At 41.9% G+C, this 27,544-nt stretch overlaps 1 protein-coding gene across 1 annotated transcript in view; it reads right to left on the minus strand.

The window, feature by feature from the left end:
* Window positions 1-6,572: 6,572 nt before the first annotated feature.
* TTC6 (tetratricopeptide repeat domain 6) overlaps window positions 6,573-27,544 on the minus strand; it is a 281,858-nt gene continuing 260,886 nt past the window's right edge. The window contains exon 31 of the mRNA XM_051822786.2: window positions 6,573-6,625. Within this exon, the coding sequence (XP_051678746.2) occupies window positions 6,623-6,625 (3 nt within the window). The 3' untranslated portion in view covers window positions 6,573-6,622. The remainder of the gene's footprint in view (window positions 6,626-27,544) is intronic.

Genomic DNA, 27,544 nt, shown 5'->3' on the forward strand with positions numbered 1-27,544 from the left:
AGGCATCTGAGATTTCATTGAATTAGTAACACCTCAAAGATCATTTATGGCTTTAGCAATAAGCCTCCAATTTCATCTAATTAGAGAGCAAGATTATTTCCCTATATCCTCACTAATATTTCAGTTGACAAATATGGAACAATCCTGATAAGGAAAACAAATGCATTTCATAATGCCATTGTTTTTCCTCCCTCTTCAGCAAGCTGACCAAAGTGACCCATGTGCGAGATTCAGTGTCAAGAATAGAATATATAAATATCTATCACTAACAATGAACTCTCCTGAATCTTCAGAAGCAATTCAACTCTGGGGCCACCACCTGCAAGGAACATTGCCACTGTTTGTATGCTTAAACTCTTTTTTTTTTTTAAGATTTATTTATTTATTTGAAAGTCAGAGTTACAGAGAGAGAGGAGAGGCAGAGACAGAGAGAGAGAGAGAGAGAGAGAGAGAGAGAGAGAGAGGGAGAGAGAGGGAGGTCTTCCATCTGATGGTTCACTCCCCAGATGGTCCCAACAGCCGGAGCTGCACTGATCCGAAGCCAGGAGCCAGGAGCCAGGAGCCAGGAGCTTCCTCCGGGTATCCCACATGGGTGCAGGGGCCCAAGGACTTGGGCCATCCTCCACTGTTTTCCCAGGCCATAGCAGAGAGCTGGATTGGAAGAGGAGCAACCGGGACTAGAACCCAGCACCCAGGCCAGGGCGTTAACCCACTGCGCCACAGCGCCGGCCCCTGTATGCTTAAACTCTTAAACACTCAGAGACAGAGACAAATGCTGCCTGGTCCCTTTATCATGAGACTACTAAGTATTTGCTAAAGCTAATTTCTCCCAATAAATCCATTCCCCAAGGATGTTATTTCTCACAGATGCTAGGAAGCATTTTTTTCGATGTCAATAAGATTTCACAGGAAAAGGGCTGACTTAAGCCTGCTCTTTCTTGGTCTACAACACCTTTTTTCATCTGAGACAAAACATGTAGATATGTCTATTTTGAATGTACAAAATGATCTTAAAATAAATGTAAGATTGTGGTCACAGCGTTGGAGAATGTGTCATACAGGAACCTAGATGGGGAAAGCGTATGGGAAACGTATGTGCTAGGAGCTGGAGAATGTGAACAATAACTGAAGAGGAAAGAGGGGAAGTGCACAGAAAGACAGAGCTTAAAAGGGTGGGGGAAACCCTGAGTCCAGCTTGGACCATGGTGTGTGACCACTTACTACTCCATGGAAGTTTGAGGGGCCAGGACTTGGGGTGGTTGGCTAAGTGTCCTTTGAATATACCTGGCTTGTCCCCAAGGTTTTACTGTCACCTGCCCTGCTGCAGTTCATTCTGTACTTTAGCTTACTTGGCAACGTCATTCAGGAAGAAGATACTATATTGAGGAAGCAATAAGGAAAGTGATACCCAGAGGAATATTGGGAAATCGTGTGGTTCTCTCCTCTCAATAGAAGAACTTCAAGCAAAGTCCCTTAGCGTTTGTCCTCATCAAAATGCAATGCATGACCCACACCTGCCATGTACCAAGAGAGAGGAACAATGGACAGAGTTTGAAAGTTGTTTTATGGAACCTTAAAAATGTCTAGTCATTTACTTTAAAGTTATTACTCAGTTGAGATGTAAGAACATACATTTCTTAGAAATGTAGAGAACCCATAAATTCAATTTTCTGAGAACCAATAGCACAGTTTATTAAGGCAAATGTCAGCATATCAAACATGGCCTATCTATTGTGTTTCTTATTTTTACTTATGAATGCAAATAGCACCCTCGTGGGAGTCTGCAGACCTGTTTATTTTTTCAGCTAACAAAGGTAACAGCTCTTAAGTAGTGGAGCTGGCTCTAAACTACATTGTATCTGATTCCATTGAGTCTCTCACTTGCTCCCTGCCTTCTACACCACACATTGGTCAGCCATCTCCACTCTGATTAATGGCTGAACGGTTATTTTCCAACCTTCATAGATATTTGAGAAACATCAAGATGCTTCCACCGTGGTGTGAAACCGAAGACCTTTTTAATAGCTAACTCTTATTAAGCACTTAACTCTGAGCCCATAGTCTGAACTCTGCCTATAAATCAGCACATGTGTTACTCACAAGTGCTCTAAGCAGGGGTCATCCCTATTTCAAAGACAAGGAAACAAACGCATGGTTTCCAGTGGCTTTAGCCTCACCACAAGTATGTAGTGGGTGCCCAAATGCAAACTGGGCCTCCAAACCGTGCTGGCCTCCCTGGTCCCAAGCCACCATCCTCCGAATTCTCCCTCTTCATTCTGAAGCCTATGAATATTTTTCTTTAAGAACATATCTGTCAAATGCCGGGCTCAAAAAAACAATATTTTAAAATGTTTTATCATTGTCAACCACCATTCTTGTAATTTTTTTTCAAATGTTATTATGTCTTTCCAGTGTTTTATTGTACTTTTTTTTTGTAAAAAAATAATAATAATAATACCCCGGGTTGGTCATTTGGCACAGGGACTGACACACTTTGGGACACCCACATCCACTATCAGAGTGTTTGGGTTCCACTCTCAGCTCTGCTCCAAATTCCAGCTTCCTGCTGATGTGCATCCTGTGACGCAGCACAGCAGGTGATGGCTCATGTGGTTGGGTCCCTGCTACCTGTGTGGAAGAGCTGTTTTGACTTTGGTTTTGGCCTGGCCCAACCCCAGCTATGCGCTGTTATGGGCATTTGGAGAGTGAACCAGGGGATGGAAAATGTGTCTTCTGTCTCTTTCTCTCCACCCCTCTCCAACTTCTAAATAAATAAAAATAAATAATAATTTTAAATTACCTACATATTACTGCATTATTTCCCTCTTCCCAACCACTGCCTGTGCAGGCTTAACTTCCAAGACAACCAGAGTTAAGATTTGATGTGGGGGGAGGGAGTGAATGTGGGTATCTGTGCCTCCCTATACATTTATTATATCACATTGATGTATTACATGACAATACTTTAAGAAATTTGTTGAAAAATGGAATAAAAATGTAACTTTTGTTTTAGTGCAAAAAATTGAAATCCTTGCATAGTTTTTTATAATATTCATTTACATGAACTTTTTGAAAACCCAATGTATGCATGAATTTCAAAATGTACATATTTAAATACCCATGTGTGTACCTACTTTTTAAGCACAAAGGGCTCAAACTCAAGATATTTCTGCAACTTGCTATTGTCAATAAACAATGGATCTTGAAGTTCTTTCAATGCCTGTGCGTCTAGATATAAATCTTCCCCTATCAGATGCAAGTAGTTAAATATCACCTTATCCAAGACTGTCCCTGTCCATCCCACAGAAAATAACTACCTACCACCTCTGCCATTCTCATCCCTTATCTTGCTTTATTTGATTCTCAGCTTTTATCAATCCAGGAAATATTTGCATATTGTCCCCTTGCACCAAAAAGTAAAGCTTTTGAGAAGAGGATTTGGAGTTTGCTGTTATATCCCTAGGTAACAGTGCTGTTATCTAGGAGGCACTCAAAATGTGGTTTTGTCAGATTGCCCTTCAAAAAGGCTGTGAATTTGCACAATCACTAGAGTGTATGTGTGTCCACTGACCCGTACCTTTGCTGACTCTACACAGTATATTCCTTCACACTTTTCTGTTCATCTAATAGTTCATTGTCAGTTGTGAAAAACACTTGAATAAATCTCTTGTTCAGATACTTTAGTCCTTTGGCATTTGCCTTTGTTTTCTTCTTAGGGACATGTAGGAACCCTTTATGCATTCCTGGCATTGTCCTTTGTGTGTTGGTGCTGAGAATACTTCATCCTATTCTATCACAGTGTGTCACTGGTTAGGCATGGAACCTAGGCTGATCCTCAATGAGCCTTGCCCAAAGTCCAGAAGTTTTATGAAGTTAACATCCCCAGGGACTGTCATGTTTCCAATGAACTGGGTCTTCTAGAGCAGTTCACTGAAACCCACTCTGAAGAAGGAAGACTCAAAATTCTTGGATTGTGCTTCCTCCAAGGTCTTGCTAGAGAACTCACTGTGGAGTTAGATGCTATCTAGCCCTCGTCTGAGGTCCAGGTAAGACATTCAGGGAATATTGTTGGATGACACACTGCCCACCCAGTCCTTATGTATTCTACACAGCCTAACCCTCTGGTAGCTGAATTGTCAGCCTCTGCTCTCATGGAGTCAAACTAGCTGACCTCCACTTACCCAACTTGCTGTGGAACAGATGCTCTCTCTCTGAAAATAAACCAAAAATAGCCCATGGCTAGCTGAATGCTAGTGGTTAGCAAATGTGGGCATTTCTTCCTCACTAAGTATTTGTTTGCCAAGAATCAATTATACTTTTCCTCAAATAAATTTATGTTGGTTAATTTTGTTATTATAATTTTATAATTTAGTTAAGTATTACATAACACTAAAATTTGGGTAAAAAGATATGAGTTGTTTTGTGAAAATTTAGTTGATTGTTTTGGGTATACTCAGCCAATCAGGTAATAAAAATTGCTGTCACATTAGATATATGCTAGACAACTGAAAAAAAAACTGAGAAATTTTTAAAAATGTAGAAATTAAGAAGCATATTTCATGTATATTTCATGATAAAAAAAGACTCTAGTTCTACATCAAAAGATTTTTAAATTGCTGTGCCCTTAGTTACAATAAATATCATATGCATATCATATGCATCAATTTTTAATTATAGTGTTTTTAGTAAGTGACCCTTGCCACTCCAAGTGTGCTGTGCAAACCATCAGCAGTCTCATGGGAGCATCTTCATCCATTTGTGTTGCTGTAACAAAGTCCCCAAGATGGGGTCATTTATAAAGAAAAGAAAGGTATTGGCTCACAGTTCTGTGGCCTGGGGAATGTAAGGCCAAGGCACCAGCAGGTTGGTGCCTGGTGAGGCCATCCTCTGCTTCCAAGATGCAGGCTTGCACACTGCATCTTCCAGAGGGCAGGGAGGCTGCATCTTCACATGGCACAAGGCAGGAAGGACAAGAGGGGAAAGGGAGTCAAACGCATCTTTCTAGGGCATCCTCCTAGTCCTCTTTGCCTCCTCACCTCTTAGAGGACCCATGTCTCATTACAATTAGAATGGCAATTAAATTTCAACAGTTGTTTTAGAGGGGTCCAACATTCCAATGACAGCAGGGAGCTTGTCAGAAAGGCAGGATACGAGGCCCACCCCAGACGTACTGATTCAAGATCCCAGGTGCACACACTGCACCCAGAAAACACAAATCTACAGAGTATTCTCTCTGGTTTTATAAGAGGTCATTAAAATAAACCTGTGCAGTTAAGGTATCTTCTACACACTATTCCACCCTATGTCAGCGATTTTTTTTTTAAATTCATGTTAGGAAAAGCTTTGCTTCTCAGAATTGAACTTTCCTCCATATGAACAGTATAATTACAGCATCCATCTGACAGTATTAGTCTGTTTTCTGTTGCTATAACAAAACACCTAAAACTCATAACATACAAAGGAAAGAGGTTTATTTAGCTCACTGTTTTGGAGGCTGAAAGTCTGTGATCCAGAGGCCCTCATTGCTTGGCCTGTGGTGAAGGCCTCATAGCAGAGGGCATCGCGGGGGGAGCACAGGGAAGAGAGATCTCAATGGAGATGGAACTCCAGAGAGCCGCTCAGGGGCCAGGAGCACTCTTGTGTAACGCCTCACTCCTGTGGGGATGACTGAGGCCACCCATGATCTACTGCAATCGCTTCCTAGTGCAGCCCCCAGTGACCCAACCACTTCCACAAGGCCCTTCCTCTTATAGGTTCTATCACCCTGAGGACCAACCAGCCCTCCAGCACATGAACCCTGGGGACAAGCCACGCCCAAATCATTGCACTTCCTTCCCTCTGCGCCCTGGCACACAGAACATAATAGAGTTCTTCAGCCATGTCATCCCTTCTTTTCTTATCTGAATTTGTATTGTCCTTAGTGTGGTTTCTTTTCAAACTTTATTAATCTATTGTGTGATTCCTGAAATAGATGTACTTCCCCCGACCCAAAACCATTTAAGAAAAAAAGTAGGGAGGGAAGCAGACTTCTCAGTCAAGCATTGAAGATTTATCCTTAATTTGATCTCCTCCTACCTCAGTCAGCTCTCTCCTCCCATGTGTATATCTTTGTCCAACTGCGGACCCCTTGCTATTACAAAAACATTCTCTCTTTATTTAAAAACTAAAGCCCTCCCTTGATTCTTCAAAGCTCAGTCCAAATTATATCTCCTTTCTGAAGATTTTCCATGATCTTCCTGGAACAAAGATTCTGCCCCTTCTAAATTCCAAAAAAAATAATTCTGTTGCTACCTCCCAAACACAAGTTCACATTTAGCCTTATTGTGTCCCTCAGCATGTGTGACATGCAGAGCAGAGCAGAGCACTTTAAGAGAAGAGAGAATGTATTATTGGGCCACCTACAGTGTCTCTTATCTGGCTGATGTCATATTAAAAATGAATAAATAAAAATTATTACAATGAACTATACCTCTGAGGAGACTTGCATTTGGTTTAATTTAAGAAAAAAATAGATTACACAGTCAATCTGTTAAGTAAAATAACCTTTTATTTTTACCTGTTCTGCTTCACTCATCATTCCAAAGTACCCATAAGCCAAAATTTGGTTCCATGCCTGAGCAGCTTACTGACAACATGTAAGAAAACAAGAAGATATCATGTGACCTTTAAGTAAAGTGAAAGAGGTGTTAGGATGGGGAGGGGACAGGGTGGGCGAGATGTCTGTGTGTAGAAGATGTTCCTGTTTCCATCAGAACCACACTGATCACCACAGGACCTCTGGCACCATTTCTACAGACATACAGGCATTTAGCCAAGCCTTGTAGGGCCAGAAACTCCCCATGGACTGTCTTGCAAGAATCTGCAGGGGAACAATGTAACGTTGACTTTAAGTGGCTGAAAGACAGAGCCACACAGCAGTAGGCAGACAGCCTGGCACACAGCCAGCCAAGAAAGTGGGACATCTGTGTGAAAGCCAAACATCCCACTGACCCTGAGCTGACGGGATCAGCCATGGGCAGACCCCATTAAAAGTACCAGACTTCCTAAGCAGAGAACAAACTGTACCTACAAGTTTAGGGAGCGGCCCATAATACTTTCATCAGCTTGGGACGTGGCACTAATTAACAAAGTCAAGGACAATAAAATTCAATATGTCTCTTACCTTCTATTCAGACCAGTGCTGTCACAGAAATACAGTGCAGGCTACAAATGTAATTTTAAATTCCTGGGAAGGGCATTTGGCGCAGTGGTTAAGACACCACTGGAGATGCCCACATGCCATAGTCAAGGGTCTGGCTCAAGTCCAGGCTCCTTTGCTGCTCATCCATGTTACTACTTACGTGTACCCTGTGGAGGCAACAGATGATGGCACAAGTATTTGGGTCCCTGCCACTCACATGGGAGACCCAGATTGAGTTTTGCAATCCAACCTTCAGACTGGCCCAGCCTTGACTGTTGTGTTCATTTAGGGAACTAATCAGTAGATAAACGATCTCTCTGTGTGGGGCTGGAGTCATGGCATAGTGGGTTAAGCCACTGCCTGCGATGCCAGCATCCCATATGGGTGCTAATTCAAGTCCCAGATATTCCACTTCCATTCTAGCTCCCTGCTAATGGGCCTGGGATAGCAGCAAAAGATGGACCAAGTGTTTGAGACCCTAGCACCCATGTGGGAGACTGGAAAGATGCTCCTGGCTTTGGCCTGGCCCAGTCCTGGCCATTGCAGCCATCTAGGGAGTGAACCAGTGGAAAGAAGATTTCTCTCTCTCTCTCCCTCCCTCCCTCCCTCCATAACTCTGACTTTCAAATAAATAAGTAAATCTTAAAAAATAATCAAGTGACCTTAAATATAAGGGTTCATTTACAAAAAAAGATATCTGTCTGTTTGCCTCTTTGTTTCTCTCTCTGTTGCTCCACCTTTAAAATTTAAAAAAATGAAAATAAAATTTTTAAATAATAAATGTTCTAGCAGACATACACACAAAAAGTAAAAAGAAGTAGGTGAAGTCAGTTTTAAGAATATAGTTTGTTTAACCCAGAATACCTAAAATATTATCATTTCAACATTTAATAATATTTTAATATTATTATAAGGTATATTTCATCCATCTGACATACCAAGTCCTTAAAAATCTGCATCCCAATTTGATCACCAACCACCTGTCATGGGTGGCTACAATACTGAATAATGTAGGATTTAAATATAGAAACTACAAAAAATGGTAAATTATCTTTCAATAATGGGAAAGGCCCTGGCTTTCAATCAAGGCATCCAGTTTCTATTTCTAGTTTTTGGCTTTACCAGAATTGACACTAGAAACTCCACTTAAGTTCTCTGAGCCTTTTGTCATAAAGATGATGGTGACAAGAATCTCTGCCTTTGAATTTCATTGGATGAGTGCACGCAGAGCACTAGCACACAACCAGGCCTCTGGAGGACCTGCAAAAATGCCGGATCCTGATAACACACGCAGGTGGAAGGGCTCCGGCTCTAGCTGAAGGCGTGAGAAACTGCTCTGAAGAGAATTAGACCCTCTCAATTTTCCTGATTTAAAAATAAGAATCATAGAAGAGGGAAAGCACAGTTTCATTATAGCTTTTATAAATCTATCACATATTGTTGCATGAGGTTATAATCCTTGCATGAAAATGTATATACTAGAGAAATCTAAATGTTGTTTTATTTTATTAAATCAATGAACCCAAGCATTTTGAATGACTTGCTTTAGTTCTAGTATATAAAGAGCTTAGAAGTCTTCACTCTGTTTTCATCAGGAAAAACTAAAAAAATCAACTTTTTTTAAAAAAGAAATAAGGTCACAGGTAAACTGCATTTCACCAAATTAGGGAAACAGACGCAAGGATATAGAGAACCACAACTTACCAGAGGCAAAATCTCAACAGGAACCAGGATCAGAGTAGGAGAACCTGAACTATAATTGATGAATTGCTAGAGGCTCATTTTGGACAAGCCTGAGAGAGAAAATCTCCAGGGGGATCCAGTCCCTAGGGGCTCCCTTGTTTTTGTGAGTTTTATTTCCAGGAGCTTTGCCTGATCCTTACAATTAATCTCAGAGAAAAATCCCCTTACACTTCCAGCAGGGTGAGGGGGAAATGAGTTATTTGCAGTCTATCACAGCATTTTCCATTCTTCTTATCAAGGTCTGCCCTAAGGAGAAACTTCTTCACCAAAGCCTAATCTGCTGGGTTCTATCAGAGGCTAACCTACTAGGGAGAAAAGAAACACACAACTCCATCCCACTGTAGTCATCCTATCCCACCTAAGTAGGGAGCTGGAAGTAGGCTTTGAACTGAGAAACACTGGTTAACTTCAAAGTCCAGAAGCACAGACCCATCAAAAGACTAAGATCTAACCATAGGATAACAAAATGCTTCCCTCCTCACACACATCATCGCCCCATTACTAAAAGCCTTTATACTGCAGTTCCCTTTAAAAAGTACATCGTGTCTATCTTTGAATAAGAAACTACAAAGTATAGTGAGAGGTTTTTTAAATATTTATTTACTTATTTATTTGAGAGACAGAGTTATAGACAGAGAGAGGGAGAATCAGAGAGAAAGGTCTTCCATCCTCTGGCTCACTCCTCAAATGGCCATGACGGCCAGAAGTTGGCTGATCTGAAGCCAGGAGCCAGGAACTTCTTCAGTGTCTCCCATGTAGGTGCAGGGGCCCAAGCACTTGAGCCCTTTTCCACTGCCTTCCTAGGCCACCAGCAGGGAGCTGAATTAGACATGGAGCAACTAGGACTCAAACTGGCACCCATATGGGATGCCAGCACTGTAACCTACTATGCCACAGCACCAGCCCCTATTTAAAGGTTTTTGAACAACCCAGTTTGAAAAGACTGAACAAGCATCATTACCAGAATGAGATATGGCAAGGATGTTGGAGTATTCCAACCAAGATTTTTTTAAAACTATGGTTAATATGCTAAGGAATTTAATAGAAAAATAGACAACATGAAAGAATGTAGTAGAGACAGAAATTCTAAGAAAGAACAAAAAATACTAGAGGTCAAATATACTGTAACAGAAATGAAGAATGCATTGATAAGTTCATCAGTAGATTTAATATGGCTGAAGAAGGAATTTGAGATTGAAGATATTAACATTGAAACTTCCCAAAGTGAAAAGCAAAACCAAAAACAAAGGCTAAAAATAAAAAATAGAATATCAAAGAACTGTAGATACAACAGAGTGACATATACATAATGAGAATTCCAGAAACAGAAGGAAAAAATAGCTGAGAATTTCCCTCGAATTATTGTCAGACTCCAAACCACAGATCTAAGAAGCTCAGAGAACACCAAAAATGATAAAGACCCAAAAAACTACAGTTAGGCATATCACATTTAAACTTTAGAAACTCAAAGACAAATTAAGAATCTTGAAAGAAACAGAGGTGGATGAGTATAAAGGTATGAATTCCTCTGACTACTCCTCAGAAACAATGCAAGTGGAGTGAAATATTTAAAGTGTTGTGGAGAGAAAGAGACCACTAAGCTACAATTGTGAACCTGGCACAATTATCCTACAAAACTGAAAGAAAAACAAAGACCTTGTCAGATATACAAGAATTAATGGAATCTGTTGCCCATAAACCTAACTTGCAAGAAGTGTTAACAGAAGTGTTAAAGAGAAGGAAAATGATATATTTAAGAAACTCTTCCTTAGCATCATTGCCTATGGAAGTGACAGCCTTCCATTCAGCATCATGGCCACCATCAGACTCCTCATGAAGCCCAAAACTGTCACAAATAGGACCAAAAAGTTCATCCAGCACATGTCAAGACGGACATGTCAAGATGAAGCATAACTGGTGGAAGCCCAGAGGTGTTGATAACGGGGTATGGAAAAGATTCAGAGGCCAGGTCTTGATGCCCAACAGTGGTTATGGGAGCAAACAAAGAACACAAAGCACCTGTGGCCCAGTGGCTTCCAGAAGCTCCCAACCCACAAAGCACAGGAGCTGCAGGCGCTGCTTCAGTGCAGCCAGTCTTACCGTGCTGAGATTGCTCGAAATGCTTCCTCCAAGAACCACGAAGCCCTCTCGCAAACAGAATCCCCAAGCCGGGCTCACGGGCAAGAAAATGGAAAGACAGCTCCCGTGCACATTTTCTTTGTGTTTAAATGAAACCAGGAAAACTGCAATCTGGGGGTAAAAAGGAGACTCCCTTATACAGAAATGAAGGGCATTGGAGAATAAGAAGTGGTGGTAAAACAAAAGCTTTGATTTTCTTGATTTTACTTCATATAGCAGATAGCAGTTTAGTCAAGCTGCATTTGATTAGGTATGATTATATATATATATATATATAATACACACACACACACATATATGTTTGTGTACAAGTGAATGTCAGTGATGATACAAGAGACAGGAGTGAAGAAGAAGGTACTCACAATACACATGAAATGGTGTAGTGTTATCTGGAATTGAACTTGGTTAGTTGTAAATATATATTGAAATTTCTAGCAGGTCCACAATAAAAAACTAAGAGAAGGGGTAGTTGTTTGGCCTGGCAGTTAATCACATCCCATATCAAAATGCCTGAGTTCAATTCCTGGCTCTGGTTTCTAATTCTTTTTTTTTTTTTTTTTTTTTTTATAAAAAAAGTGACTTGTTTATAAGTCAGAGTTACAGAGAGAGGGACAGACAGTGAGAGAGAGACTCTTCCATCCACTGGTTCATTCCCCGGATTGTCACAAGGGCCAAAGGTGGACCAAGTCAAAACCAGGAACCTCATCTGGGACCCATCTTCCACTGCTTTTCCCAGGCCATTAGCAGGGAGCTGAATCAGAAGTGGAGCACCCAGGACATGAATTGGTGCCCACGGGGGATGGTGGCAATTTTACCTGCTATGCCACAACAGCAGCTCTGGCTTCTGATTCTAGCTTCCCATCAGTGCAGACCCTAGGAGGTGCAGATGATGGCTCAAGTAGTTGTCTCTCTGTCACTCACTTGAGAGACCTGGACTAAGTTCCCAGCACTCACCTCCATCTCCCGAGCCAATGCCCAAGCTGTTACAGGCATCTGAGAAATGAACCAGTAGATGGGAGCTCTCTCTGCATCTCTCTGTCTTCCTCTCAGTCTCTCTCTCTCTCTGCCTCTCAAATAAAAATAAAATGTAAGTAAGAGAAATATAATTGATATGCTAAAAAGAGAAAATAGAATAATATAAAATGCTCAATTAAAACCATAAAATGCAGAAAAAGCTTAGAAGACAAAAATGGAAACAAAGAATAAAAGAAACATTAGAAAAACATATGAAACATGACAGGTATTAATCTTACTATACTCATATCAATGATCTCCATAATATGTCATTGAAGAATTGCAAATAAAGATAAAAATGAGGAACCACTATGGTCCTATTAGAGTGGCCAAAAGACACAACACTGACAATTCCAAATACTGGTGAGGATACAGAGCTTTAGAATCTCTCTCATTCGTAGTGGGAACGCAAATATGTGTATTTATTTGAACGACAATTTTGAAGGGTCTTTCAAAACTAAGCATATTATAATCATGATTCAGCAATTGCCCTGCTTAGCAATTAACCAGATGAATTCAAATTTATAACCATACAAGTATGTGCATATGGATGCTTATAGCCACTTTATTCATAATTGCCAAAACTCAGAAGCAATCAAGACATCCTTCTGTAGGTGAATGTACAAATAAACTTTGATAGAGCCAGATAATGGGCTATTATTCAGAACTAAAAAGAAAGGCGCTATCAAGCCATGAAAAGACAAAGAGAAAACTTACATGCAGCTCACTAAGTAAAACAAAAAATCTAATCTAAAAAAGCTACATATTATGTGAATCTAATCATACGATATTCCAGAAAAGACGAAACTATGGAGACAGTAAAAAGATCCATGATTGCTAAGGGGTAGTGAAGAGGGAGAGAAGAGTAGGCAGGGCACAGATATTTAGGGCAGTAAATATATTCTCTACAGTGCTAAAGAGACAGATACAAGCCATTATACATCTATTCAAAACCCTTACAATGTCCCGCACCAGGGGTGGACCCTAATGTCAACTATGGTTTTTGGGTGATTATGATATGCCAATGTATGTTCAGTTGTAACAAATGTCCACACTCTTGAACAGGATGCTTATAATGGGGGCAGTTGTGAGTGTGTGGAGATAGGATGTTTATGGGAACACTCTCTGTTCAATCATGCTGTAGACCTAAAATGTTAATGATACTGAAAATACAGTTCATTGGTAAAAACTGCTTTGAATGTGCAAAAAAAAAATCTATGTGTTTTGAGAAATTGGAATATAAATACCTTTCACTAAGGATGTTTCATCTACTACTATCATTCACACAAAATGGTTTTATTGTCAAGAAATTTACATGGCTAATGTCAAGTAGTGAAACAAAAGAGTTAAAAATGTTCAGACTTTTGAGGGCCCAGATCATGAAAGACTTTAACACCTTGTGCCTTTCGTGTCCTCCACTCTTCCTTTGTTGGTATAGCTGGAGCATTGGGAATGTAGTATACATTTTTTTAGATAAAATAATGAATGCAGAGAGACAGAGAGAGAGAGAGAGCTTCTATCCACTAGTTCACTTGATTTAGATACTGGCATCTCAAGCAGCAGCTCAACACACTGACCTACAATGCCAGCCTCTCTAGTCCATATTTTTGCTGTATCAAATGTGATATGGGACCGGAGCCAATCTGGGAGATAGGATTAGATTGATTAGATTTATGAAGTGGAGACCACGCCCCCCACAGCCCTACCAGATCTCACCTGTATCCACCCACCTGCCAATCAGACTACATAAGCATTCCCCTTTTGGAAGTGGATAAGAGGTTGGAGAGTGTGCTGGGCCCGTCCTGCTCTCCCGCGTGCCTGTTAGGTGGTGAGCCATTTTGCCACTTCTCGGGCCTGCTTTCCTGCACAACTGCTAGCTGCCCTCCTGCCTGTGTGTGCTCTCGCTTGCAGTCTCTGGGCTGCTCCCTGGAAAAGCCTGGTATGGAACTCCTGGCTTACTCTCTCTGACTCCCCTCTCCCTTAATAAAGCTCTCACATTTCCTGTGCATTTCTCTCATTGCCTAAATAAATCATAAACCTTACCATGTTGCCTGTCTTATTTGTGCCTGATCTTAGAATGCTTCTCTAAGCTTCAGGCAAGAACCGGAAATGTTAAAAATTTGGCTAATGCTCCCGGATAACAAATGTAGTTATGGAAAATACCTCAGAATAAGGGGAAACAGGGGATGAAGTTGACATTCAGGAAGCAGAAATTTTTCTAGAGGCAGAGTTGCTCCACATAGATATTAATGGAAAAAAACAACAAACTGTTAAGACGATTTCCTGGTCTAGAGCAAAAGGAAAACAACATCAATTCTGCAGGTAGAAATGGGGCTTGGGGGATAGAGAAATTAACTGTCCTCCAGAAATGTTCAAGGTCAAAACAATTACTCAAGAACCAGGGAAAGAACATGTCATGGAACAACAACAAGTACATGAGTACAATTTCTCAAATCACTTTGCTGGAGGAAAGATGGGGTGATTTTCAGTGGACAAGCAGAGCAGAAAGATAAGAGTATGTCCCTGGAGGGAAGACATCACAATATCTTCCTGTAGGGCAGATTCAGTGGAAGATAACCTGTAGGAATCGAGTTCTAACTGGAGGGGTGCACCAGTAAAAAGCCGAGTCAAAGTCACTGCCGTCCTCTGAGAGGTTAGGTATGGTTCGCGCTGGACTGCTTCCAAATGGAGTGAGACAGAGGAACTTGAAAGGTACTGGGGGCTGAGGGGACAGAATGTTACCCTGCCTGGTGAAAAACAGGAAGGAATCTCATGCACGGAACATTTAGGGCAGGATTATTTTTGGATTGACATTGTTAATTAGTAATTATTAAATGTCTTTGACAGTCCCTCCAATTTCCCACCCTTCATCTTTGGTTTTTCCTTTTATGGATGCCATTGGCAACAAATCAAGAAGAATCAACTCTTGCTGCCTGAGAATGAGGAAATTCTACAGATCCAACATATCAAATGTTAGACTAGAAGATACTGCTGATGGGAGGAAAAGACGGTTTGGGGAAAATCACTTTCATTTAGCAAAATTCAAAATATTATTTCTATAATGATGAGCATTTCCCACATATTTGTTTATTTTCTTTAGGAAGTGGAACTAACACAAATTTTCCTAAAGATTTATAAAATCATTAGTCAGTTCTAGAACAAGTTTTCCTATATGGCTAAGGTCAAAAGCAATAAACAATGGCTCTTCCAAAGGAACACCTCTTCCCTCATACTGTTTAGCATACAGCAGCATTTTATGACTGTGCAGTCCCACGGGATAAAGACAAGATAAAACTCCTCTGGCAGTCTCAGTCCGCCATGGTTTAAAATCTGTAGTTATTAGGGTTGGCACTTGGCCTAGCAGTTGAGATGCTAACTGGAACATCTGTATCCCACATCAGAGTCCCTGGACTCAAGTTTAAGCTCCACTTTCAATTCCAACTTCCTGTTATGCACACCCTGGGAGGTGGCAGGCAATGGTTCAAGTATACTTGGGTCACTGACACTCCCTTGGGAGACCTGGATTTAGTTCCTACCTCCTGGCCACTGTGCATATGTATAAATCAAAATAAATAATAAAATCTACACTTACTGCAATGTCATGCATTTCCTGGTTTTGTTTAAAATTGTCCTGGTTTTGTTTAAAAGCTGTTATTTATAGATGTGGGATGCCCACAGCCCATATTGGAAGGCCTGGGTTCAAGGCCCTGCTCTGCTCCCTGTTCTAGCTTCCACCTATTGCATATCCTGAGAGGCAGCTGTGGTGCCTCAAGCAGTTGGATCCGTGCCACTCACATGGGCTGGGTTCCTGGCTCCTAACTTGTGCTCTGAACAATAGTGAGTGTTTGGGAAGTGAGCCAGCATATGGGAGTGCATCCATCTCTCTCGTCTTTCTCTCTCTTTCACTCTCTTCCTATCGCTCTCCTTCTTCCTCTCCCTGTCTGCCTTTCAAATACATAAAACAAATAGAAAAATATTTTGTAAAAGATGGATATAACTCCAAACCCTCTCCTTCCACTGGAACATGCTGGACTTCAAGCTGGTGCATGCTTAGTGTTCCTCCATTCATCCTGCTGGAGCCTCCTAGGCCCACACTGGCCCCCTCCCTGGAAGTGCTTTCCAGTCTCCACTTCCACCAACTCGCACCTGCCCTCTCCTGTTTCTGATCCCATTCAGACCCTGCTTCCTCCAAGAAACCATCCAGGTGACTCTGGCCCTTGCCCCACTCTCTTCCTTTAACTCTGGGAGGAAGTATACTTGGTGATTGGCGCTGTACCGGCAGAACCAGGCTGCCAGGATGGGATGCAAGTTCAATCACTTAAAGTCTGAAGGTGGTCCTAACCTTTGATGTTTCATTTCCACCTCTGAAAAACATAGATTGGAATTGCCCTACCTAATAGGATTACTGTCAGGTCAATGAGTTAAACACGTGGAGTGACAGGTACAGAAGTTAGTGCATAGTAGATGCTTAGTGAGTGTTTTTCAGCTGTACTCCATCAATTCATTATACCCTGTGCTGATCCGTCATTATTTTTTTTATTTGACAGATAGAGTTATAGACAGAGAGAGACAGAGACAAAGGTCTTCCCTCTGTTGGTTCACCCCCCAAATGGCCTCTACGGCTGGCGAGCTGCGCTGATCCGAAGCCAGGAGCCAGGTGCTTCTTCCTGGTCTCTCATGCGGGTACAGGGACCCAAGCACTTGGGCCATCCTCCACTGCCCTCCTGGGCCACAGCAGAGAGCTGGACTGGAAGAGGAGCAACTAGGACTAGAATCTGGTGCCCATATGGGATGCCGGCGCCGCAGGCAGAGGATAAACCTAGTGAGCCACGGTGCCAGCCCCTCTCCTTCATTATTTACTTGTTTCTCTGACTAGGATTTCAGCTCTTCATGGGCAAGGCTGAACCATATTTATAGCCATAGTTCAGAATTACACAATACCAGGCACGTCATACACATTTAACAAGCACCAGATATTGACATAACAAAACTGGTCATTGCCAGATGAAGACCAGGCAGCAAGGACCTGCTAGGCTTTATTTTTCTGATTTTGGGAAACTCATCAGCATGTTTTTTTTTAAGATTTATTTATTTATTTGAAAGGTCAAGTTATAACGAGCCAGAGCCAGAGGCAGAGGCAGAGGTAGAAAGAGAGGTCTTCTTGGGGCCAACACAGTGGTGTGGTGTCTTAAAGCCCCAGCCTGAAGTACCGGCATCCCATCTGGGCACCAGTTCTAGTCCCGGCTGCTCTTCTTCCCATCCAGCTCCCTGCTATGGCCTGGGAAAGCAGTGAAGATGGCTTAAGTCCTTGGGCCCCTGCAAGTCCTTGGACTCTGTGGGAGACCCAGAAAAAGCTCCTGGTTCCTGGCTTCAGATCAGCTCATCTTCGGTCATTGCAGACATCTGGGGAGTGAACCAATGGATGGAAGACCTCTCTCTCTCTCTCTCTCTCTCTCAAGATTTATTTTTATTTATTTAAAAGAGTTACACAGAGAGAGAGAAACATACAGAGAGAGAAGTCCTTCATCTTCTACTGCTTTCCCAGGCCATAGCAGAGAGTCGGATCAGAAGAAGAGCAGCAAGGACTCAAACTGGCACCGCAGGCCAGGGCTTTACCCACTATACCACAGCGCCGGCCCCAGCATGGTTTTTAAGTTCCACACACAGAAGAGCCCTTGGGGAGAAAGATGGTGCAGATGCTGCTCTGTGTTCTGCTTAGTGACTAAGCAGAGACAAATCTCATGGATTAGGTACTGAGACGGAATGTGCGAAAATTTACATTTCTTTATCTTTTCCTACACTGATATTCTTTTGACTCCCGTGCCTTTGCTTTCATACAAGTATACCCACTCTCTCACATGTGGAGATTTTATTTAAATGATTCTCGCCCTCACACTTCCCTTCTTGTCTTCTTCAAGGTAGTCCAAGTTCCTAAGTCCAAGGAGGGTGAGGCTGGAGTGAGAAATAGGTCATACACTCCAGAGGTTTTGTCAGCTCTGTGCTTTCAATGAGCCTGTAACCGCATTTCAGGGGTGATTTTGTCGAATGCACCTCTCAGAAAATAGGACACTTTAAACACACTCAGTGTGGCCTCTTTCTCTGTCCCTGGTTTTCTTTCTAACCTCAAGTAATTTTATTCATCTTACACAATACCTCCTCCAACAACAAGCATCCTCTCATAAGGAAGTTATAGTTCACAGCGAAGGCAAAGACCTCCAGGCTGACTTGCTTTGGCTACTGGTCATAATAGAAATGCCTTTCTGTCTTGCACACAACAATACAAAACAGCAGACACACCAAAAAGGCACAAAGAGAAATCTTGAGGAAAAAGCACTCAGAACATCTAAACAAAATCACTTATTTTACTGTACTTATTATCTTTCCTGAGTGAAAGTGTGAGAACCCTTAGACATCTGCTTTCAGGGAAAACATCTCTATTCCAGGAGATCTGTCCCACTGAGTCTGACGAATCCCAAACCTTGTCTACCCTCTGCAAGGTCCCTGCTAAATTCTGTTCATCTTTAGCATGTGCCCTCTGACCACCACATTCAATATTAGAAGGGGGTCTGGTTCAAGGAAGATTTGTAGGTAAAAAGGAAATGTGAAAAGATACGACAGCTTCCTGGGAAGCATCACTTTTTTTTTTTTTCTAGAAAATAACTTGCATAGGTTTTAGCTGAGAGATGAATCACCCTGAAACTGCATCTGCTGTATTGATGGCTCACAGAAAGTTCTAGAAGTGCGTAGACACTCACAGGTTGCCAGAATTCTGGAGTTATGATGTGACATTGTATGATTTCCCTCCTGAAATTCCAGCAAGTTATATGGCATTGCTTTTGTGGGCACAAATAGAAATATATAAATCAGTATATAATGATTCAGGTCTTACAGCATCTTTGAAATATTGGTAAAAGAGTAAAACTTCAAAATCAATGTTGGCTTCAACCCAAAATAATAGGTAGTGCTGTGGTCAGCATGGTGCCAAATGTGAGTTTGGAGAAACTTCGTTTAGGACCCACACTCATTTTGGTTTGCATTCTGACAGTGGTTCTTCTGGGAAATCATGGGACACCTCTGGGAACTGCATCTGCTACCCAGGTGCAAGGTCAGGTAGTCTGTTTGGCCCATTGCAGCCCAGGCACAGTGCCCATGGGGCTTATGAGAAAGACAGAAATTACCTGTTCTGTGTCAATAGCAACTATGTAACAGAAATAGTTACTATGTTAAGACAACTTAAATAATGCACTTCACTAAAAAAAATTCAGTAATAACAGAATATAGAAACAAAGAAAACAAAACTAGCTACAGAATAAAATCTTTGTGACTTAAACCAAATTTGTTTTGATTTATCTTTCTCACAGTCTCTTCATAATTGTTTTAAAGGTAAATTTCATTTCTAATGACAGGTTAATGTTACCTCTCTTCTACTCTGATGAAACCTATCGAAGCAGACATGCCTAACTCATTTTCAGAGTTTCTAAACAACTCACTGATTCCTGGGCTACTGCAAGTTCTTCCTTCTTTTTCTTTTTCTCTCCCTATTTGTCCTAATTTTTGAATTTTTTGACATTTTTTATTTTAATTTTAATTAGTTTTTAAGAGATTCAATGTGATTTTAAGATATGTTATCTCAAACTAAAAAAAGAAAGGGTGAAGGAGAGAAGGTGGGAAGAAAGGAGAGGAAGGGAGGGAGAGGGGAAGGAATTATCATTGTGTTCTTAGAATTGTATCTACAAGTTTTTCCTTCTGAAGCAAAACTTTATTGAGCAAAATCACATCTCGGAGATCCTTTTGTCAAACAAAACTCTTTGAGCTTCCTTATCAAGTAATTCTAGCCAGACATGATCTGACCCAGTCTCTGCTTTATGCCAAGAGAAACCCATCCTTAACCTTTTTACCCCAGAAGCTCATTTTTGAAAAAAGAACCTCATTTGACATGGAGTCCAAATATACTATTCATAAAAACTTCAGGCTATACGGAATCCATTCACTGACATTTTGGAGGAGGGGGCTTGCTGGGGGGATGGGATTAGGACATCTTTAAAGGAGGAAAGGGAATACAGGTAACATTGCCTGCCGTCCTGTGCTGTGCAGAAGGGGGAGGAGGAGAACAGGGACGTCTTTTCTGATATCACCAGGAGCAGAGGGGCACGGCTGTCCTAGAACCTGGGCACGAGTGATTTAGCTCCCTGGGAGAGGTTACTGCAATGAAGGGAAGGCAATAAGGAAAGAGAAATGAAGCATTCCCAGCGCCTGGAGCTTACATTCAACCCAGAGATTGGTTCTCCTCTTAAGGGTACCCTGGCCAAGGACTGAGGGTCAACTCAACCTACCGGAATAACAGCTTGCTGGATGAGAATTAAGAGATACAGCATGACATTCCCCTGCACTGGACTCTCCGTTGGATCTTGTTCTTGAAATAAATCTCTAACTAAGCTCTGGGTGCCACCAACTCCTGTACTGTTTGGCCATGACCCGCTCAAAGGCCCTCTTAATCTCTGTGCCCAGCCACACTCCTCCTGGCAGCTCCACTCAGCTGCTGCTCTCTCAGGGCCTTCTCTACCCAACGTCACTTTTTCATAGAACCTAAACAAAATTCCATCACTTTTCCTTTCAGTACTTTGTGCAACTGTCACTTGATCATGGTGTGTTTAATGGCTGTCCTCCACATAAGACTAGGGGAGCAGTGAAAGTTGGAGCCACATTAGCCTTGAATCCTTAGCACCTGACATTATGCTGGGCTGATGGTGATTGCCCAGGATACCTTTGCAGGATAAGTGCCTTAGAATGACTTAGGTTGTGCAGGAGAACATGGGACACTTTAGTGAGCTGTGGATTATGTTTCTAGAATTCTGAACCCCACTCTCGGACTGATGCTTCCAAATATTCAATGTAACTATCTATAAAGATTTTTATAAATTATAAGCAAAATAGATTTGTCGGAATTTTGTAGGATAATTTTGGTCTATCTTCAAAACAAAGACGAATTTCTCTTAACTGTGGAAGGGAAAGGGGGAAAGATCCAGAAGGAATGCCAAACAGCACAATGCATTTGCTTTTCCTCAATCTTTTAATCTGGAGGACTTTTAAAGTTTAGAAATCAGGGCTGGCATTCTGTTGTAGCAGGTAAAGCCTCTGCCTGAGAAATGGCACATCCTATATGGGCACTGGTTTGAGTCCTGGCTGCTCCAATTCTGATCCAGCTCCCTGCTAATGTGTTTGAGAAAGCAGTGGAAGATGGCCCAAGTGCTTGGGCCTCTACACCCTTGTGTGAGACTTGGAATAAGTTCTGAGCTTCTGGCTTCAGCCTGGCCCAGCCCTGGCCATTGGGGCCATCTGGGTAGTAAATCTGCAGATGGAGGATTTTTCTCTCTCTCTCTTCTCTCTCTCTCTCTCTCTCTCTCTCTCTCTCTCTAACTCTGTGTTTCAAATAAATAAATAAATCTTTTAAAAGAAATTTTAGAATTCCATGTATTCTATTTCTTGCTCCCTGTTAACAGAGAAAAGCATATGGGCCAGAATTTATCATTACCAGGTGACAAGAATGGGAACAGATGTTAGAATTACCAGAGGGTCTGGCGCTGCGGCATAGAAGTTAAAGCCACTGCCTGCAATCTCGGCATCCCATATGGGCACTGATTCGAGTCCCAGCTGCTCCACTTCCCGTCCAGCTCTCTGCTGTGGCCTGGGAAAGCAGTAGAAGATGGCCCAAGTTCCTGGGACCCTGCACCCATGTGGGAGACCCAGGAGAAGCTCCTGGCTCCTGGCTTCAGATTTGCCCAGCTCTGAGCATTGTGACCCTTGGGGAGTGAACCAGTGATGGAATCTCTCTTTCTCTCTCTCTCTCTCTGCCTCTCCATCTCTGTAATTCTGCCTCTCAAATAAATAAATAAATCTTAAAAAAAACAAAAAAAGAATGACCAGAGAAAATCACTGAGCAGGAAAGGTTGATCTCAGTTCCTTCCTGGAGCATAGTTGAGCTGGACCTAGAGCAGGCCTTCCCAAACGTTAATGTGCATGACTCACCCGGAATCCAGTTAGAATGCAGATTCGGATTCAAGAAATATACAACGGGGCCCACGGTCCTTCATTTCTAACAAGCTGTCATGTAATAGGCAGGACTTGGCAATGTGGATTGGCACAGGTTCTAGGCACAATCCTGATCTGCAGCAAAGGAAATTTTTTCACTGAGAGGTAGTGACAACAGTATGTCAGTCATTGGGCAGGAAAGGTGAACAACAGAGACCAGCCATGGCCAGCAGAGAGCAGCAGAGGTAAGGGTAAATTGCACTGGGCACTCAGCCTAGATACACTAACGGCAGCGCCCAGATAAGAGAATACTTAAAAAAGCATAATCTTTTTTTTTTTTTTTTTGACAGGCAGAGTGGACAGTGAGAGAGAGAGACAGAGAGAAAGGTTTTCCTTTACCGTTGGTTCACCCCCCAATGGCCACTGTGGCTGGCGCGCTGTGGCCGGCGCACCGCGCTGATCCGAAGCCAGGAGCCAGGTGCTCCTCCTGGTCTCCCATGTGGGCGCAGGGCCCAAGCACTTGGGCCATCCTCCACTGCACTCCCGGGCCACAGCAGAGAGCTGGACTGGAAGAGGAGCAGCTGGGACAGAACCCAGCGCCCCAACCAGGACTAGAACCTTGAACAAATCGGCTGCATGGGGGCTGGGAGCCAGTGTGTGCACGGACCAAATAAACTCACCAGAGGAAGCACTGTGTGGCAGTAGGAAACGCACCAGTCATAAGCGGGAGACCCACAGTCCAATTCAGACACTCAAAGAGCAGTGAACTTTGGGCCACTCACTCACCACCAGCCATGACGTCCTCCTCAATACAAGAGGAAGTGGGAAGGGTGAACTCCGCTGGGTGTTTTCCACTTTCACTGTGAGTCAGTTATTCTCGTCCAGGCTCTGAGAAAGCTAAAGAGTCCATCTCCTTTAGGCAAAGGGCAGGGAGTCCAAGGAAAGACAGAACCTACAGAGGGATGACTGGGTCACCAGCAAGGATAAGGCCCACCACGCTGTATGGATGGGGAGTAAATCCAGTTAGTCTGAAAGATCAGTGAAAGCCTTGGCTTTTTGTTTGTTTCAGATTTATTACCAAAGATTACATGCAAATTGGTTTATAAGTCAAATTAAGACTAAAAGGCTTCTCAGCAAAACATCCTTGTCCCCTTTCTCTTCCTCATCCTTTTTCTCCAGAAGCAACATCTTTGAATTCTTCTACTGTTGCTTCGCCGTGCATGTCTCCATATCATGAATAATCAGTGCAATACAATCCTATTGCTTGATTCATTAGCTGTTGACTTTTTACCATAGTGAACTTTGATAATAGTTCAATCACGTCATTTCTCCCCCTTCACTATTCTCCAGAAGTCATCCACCTTATTTTTTGGATCCTATCCACAATCACAGCTGTCATGTCATGACTATGTAAATATTACTCATTAATAAGTCAAGTTATATACTATGATTATATTTACTCATACAACTTTTTGTTTATCTTAGATTAATGTCCTTTTTCATTTGCATAGTTTGCATTGAACATCTCATTAAGTTTCCCACACCCTGCAACATCTCCATAAAATGCTTCTTTCAAAGACAGTTTTCTATGTAGAGGAATCTGTCAGACTGACAAGGTTTCACGCTTTGTTGCGGCGAATGTCGTGTTTCCTGGACCTCATGTGCCCGCCTCCTTGGTTTGTTTCCGCTTTTTAGTGGAAGACAGGCTCACCAACCCTTATGGCAATGCCTCTGCAGTCCCTGTGGCTGTCTGAGGCACCTTCCCTCATAGTTTGCTCAGAAGGAACTCACAGGAGCAGGACCTCTGAGGTTTTGACATGGTCCTGACAGCATGTCAACTCCTTCTTTTACTTTTTCTTTCCTTAAGCAGGTTAATTATGCTAATCCACTGTTTCTGGTGAACATGGCTTTTGAATGGTCTGGTGAAAATGTTGTTTTATTCCCCTAACACATGAACTATCATTTAGCCTGGATTCCCAAAGGAATTCTCTTCTCTCACTCTTTCAAGTCTAGTATGTTAAATAAAATATCTCAATGTAGAGCTTTTTTGGGTCAGTTTTTCCAAGTTGTTTCACTTTTAATATGAGGCTTGAAATAAACCTTTATTTCAGGAGAATTCCCTTGAGTTATGGATTTTAATACATATTGTGCTCTGGGCCCAGCATTGTGGTGCAGAAAGTAAAGCCACTGCCTGCGATGTTGGCATCTCAATGGGCACCAGTTCTCATCCCGGCTGCTCCACTTCCCGTCCAGCTCCCTCATGATGGCCTGGAAAAAGCCACGGAAAATGGCCTAAATACTTGGGTCCCTGACACCCATGTGGGAGATCTGGATGAAAATTCCTGGTACTTGGTTTTGGCCTGGCTCAGCCCTGGCCATTGCAGCCACTCAGGAAGTGACATAGTGGATGGATGATGTCTCTCTCTCTCTCTCTCTCCCTCTCTCTTTCTCTCTCTCTCTCTAACTCTGTATTTCAATAAATAAATTTACTTATTATGAAAATTATGTGTTGTTCTCCGTGCCTTTAGTTTTCTTCTTTGAGGACACACAAACATTGAATCTTCTTCGCTTATCCTTGAATCCACCACCTTCACTTATTTTTTCTCTCCTTAATTTCTTGTTGACTTCTAATTTTTTTTCATTTTCCTTCTTCTATTTGCCCTAAGCCATTATCTATTGTTATTTTTGCTTTTGTTTTCTTCCTAATTTTATCACTGCTATCATTTTTGGTTTAATAAGTCCTCTTGTCACTTACATGTTCCTTTTCCCCAATTACCCCATTTCTGAGTTTTGTGAATTCTGGTGTCTTGTTCTTTCACAGTTCCCATCAACTTCATTTCTTTCAGCTTTAGTATTGGGTTACAATTGTCAGGTGTTTCATGAGCCTGTTTTTCTGAAATCTTTCACTACTCGGTAGGGATACTATTCTTCTCCTTATTTTCTGAATGGCTTTGCATGTGACTCATCCACCATCCTTTCCTGTTACTCATGGTCTCAGGCAGATGAGTTTTACTCACTTTGGAATGAAGGGTGAGTCTGAAGGGCTTGTGTAGGTCCACAATGCTGGAACTCCCTTTTTGCTGTTTTTAAAGACATAAATACATGACCTGGGCTTTCTGAAATGTTCCTCTTCTACTGCCCCCTCCCAGTCTCACTGGGACTTCTCATTCCACTGCATTAGCATTCTTACTCTCAGTTTGGATTGTATTCCCAGCAGTTTCTCCTCCATGCTGGATTTTGCCTCTGAGGAAGCTTTGGACTTAGTTTTTTAAAAAAAGATTTATTTTATTTGAAAAGCAGAGTTCCAGAGAAAGATGGAGAGACTTAGATAGAGAGATCTTCCATCCATTGGTTCAATCCCCAAATGGTCACAATGGTCAGGGCTGGGCCAGGCCCAAGGCAGGAGCCAGATGCTTCTTCCAGGTCTCCCACACGCATCTTCCATTGCTTTTCCCAGGCCATTCGCAGGGAGCTGCATCAGCAGTGGAGCAGCCAGAACATGAACCAGCATCCATGTAGGATGTAGGTATCACAGCAGGTGGTAGTTTTGCTCACTGTCACAATGCTGGCCCCAAGCTTTGGGTTTTAAGTATTGGAGTTCCTTGGAAACTCATGACTGGAGCATAGGGAGATTACTGATGCCATAGACAGGAGTGTCAATTGGTAAAGTCAACAACAGGAGTCACTGTGCACTTACTCCTCATGTAGGATCTCTGTCCTTAATGTGCTGTGCATTGAGATTTAATGCTATAATGAGTACTCAAACAATATATTTCACTTTGTGTTTCTATGGGGGTGCAAACTGTTGAAATCTTTACTTAATGCATACTAAACTGATCCTCTGTAAAAAAAAAAAAAAAGAAGAAAAGAAAAGAAAAGAAAAGAAAAGAAACTATCAACTCCCAACTTGACTCTCACTGGGATTAAACATGACAATAGGTCTGATCTGATTTCATCATCATTAAAAAAAATCATCTATTATTTTTCACTTTATGTTTCTGTGTGGGAGCAAACTGTTGAAATCCTTACTTAATGTATACTAAGCTGATCTTCTGTATATTAAGATAATCGAAAATGAATCTTGATGTGAATGGAAGGGGAGAGGGAGTGGGAAAGGGGAGGGTTGTGGGTGGGACGGTATGGGGGGAAGCCATAGTAATCCATTATTCGTACTTTGGAAACGTATATTCATTAAATAAAAGTTAAAAAAAAAAATACAGATAAAAAAAAAAAAAGTATTGGAGTTCATGGAACCCAGACTACCCCAGAATCTCCCATATTAGTTGTAATCTACAGCTCAAGTAATAGACTCAACTCAGAGTAAGGCATGGAGACTCCAAACACTATGGAAACTGCGGATGCTTTGTCTTCTTTTTAACTGCATCTCACTACAAGCCAGAAACATGTTCTGATTTCATACCATTTGCATTACATCCCCCTCCCAAGGATTTCCCGAATATGTGTCACTTCAGGAAGCAAAGTCTTAAAGGGATTCATGGAGATGACAATAGCATGATTTATTAATCTCCTGGAATCCCCCTCCACATAAAAAATGCCAGACTAACTTCCAACCAAGATGTTTAGGTTTTACCAGTATTTCAAAAACATGCAACACATAGGATGCACGGCATGAAGTGTTGCTCTTCTAGTTGTTCTGTCAAAGCACCTGACTTGAAGTGAGTCTGGGACACTGGCCTAGCATACCCGACTCTGAGCCTTGGCTCTCCGATTGCCAATAAGACAGAAAATCATACGTTCTTCAGGGAGCTATTGAAATGATGAAATGAGATGATGTGTAAGTGGAAGAACACACAAATGCCTTAGTACTATAAAAATATGTAAACTGCAAAATGATACAAGATTGCTAGTTTTTTTCAAAATGGTTCATGAAGTGTGGGAAACCATGTGATTTTATGAGTGACTACAATGTTTTCATCTAATATGCTATTGTTTCTTTTTTCCACCAGGGTGTCAGTTTCATAGGAGCAGTGATACTTGCCTGTTTTTGTTAGGTTTGGTAGTCTCAATAGCCAGAACAGTGCCTGCCACAGTATAGACATTCAATAAATACTTGAAGGATGAATGGATTGTGTATGCCAACTTTGCCTTACAGCATATCATGCAATGGATTAAACAAATGGGAAAAGTTATTATTATGTAGCTGTTGTACAGCCCCATGTAATACGCTCTGCCAACACAGTCCTTTCCGCATTTCAGTTTGCTTTGCCTTCTTGCCTACAATTAACCCTGGCTCCTGGATGTGGGAAAGGGAGTCAGCAACATCCAAAATGCCAGAAACAGCTACCGCACAAATCGTGGCAGCATTGACCTCCAAGTCTCTGTCCTCCAGACCAAAATATGGAAATCTTGCAACAACGTGGCTAATGGCTGGATCAAGAACAAGGAGCAGCTCTTACTCTGCCTCTCTGGTGTTTCTGG

Source organism: Oryctolagus cuniculus, chromosome 12, assembly GCF_964237555.1.
Source record: "Oryctolagus cuniculus chromosome 12, mOryCun1.1, whole genome shotgun sequence".
Lineage (NCBI taxonomy): Eukaryota > Metazoa > Chordata > Mammalia > Lagomorpha > Leporidae > Oryctolagus > Oryctolagus cuniculus.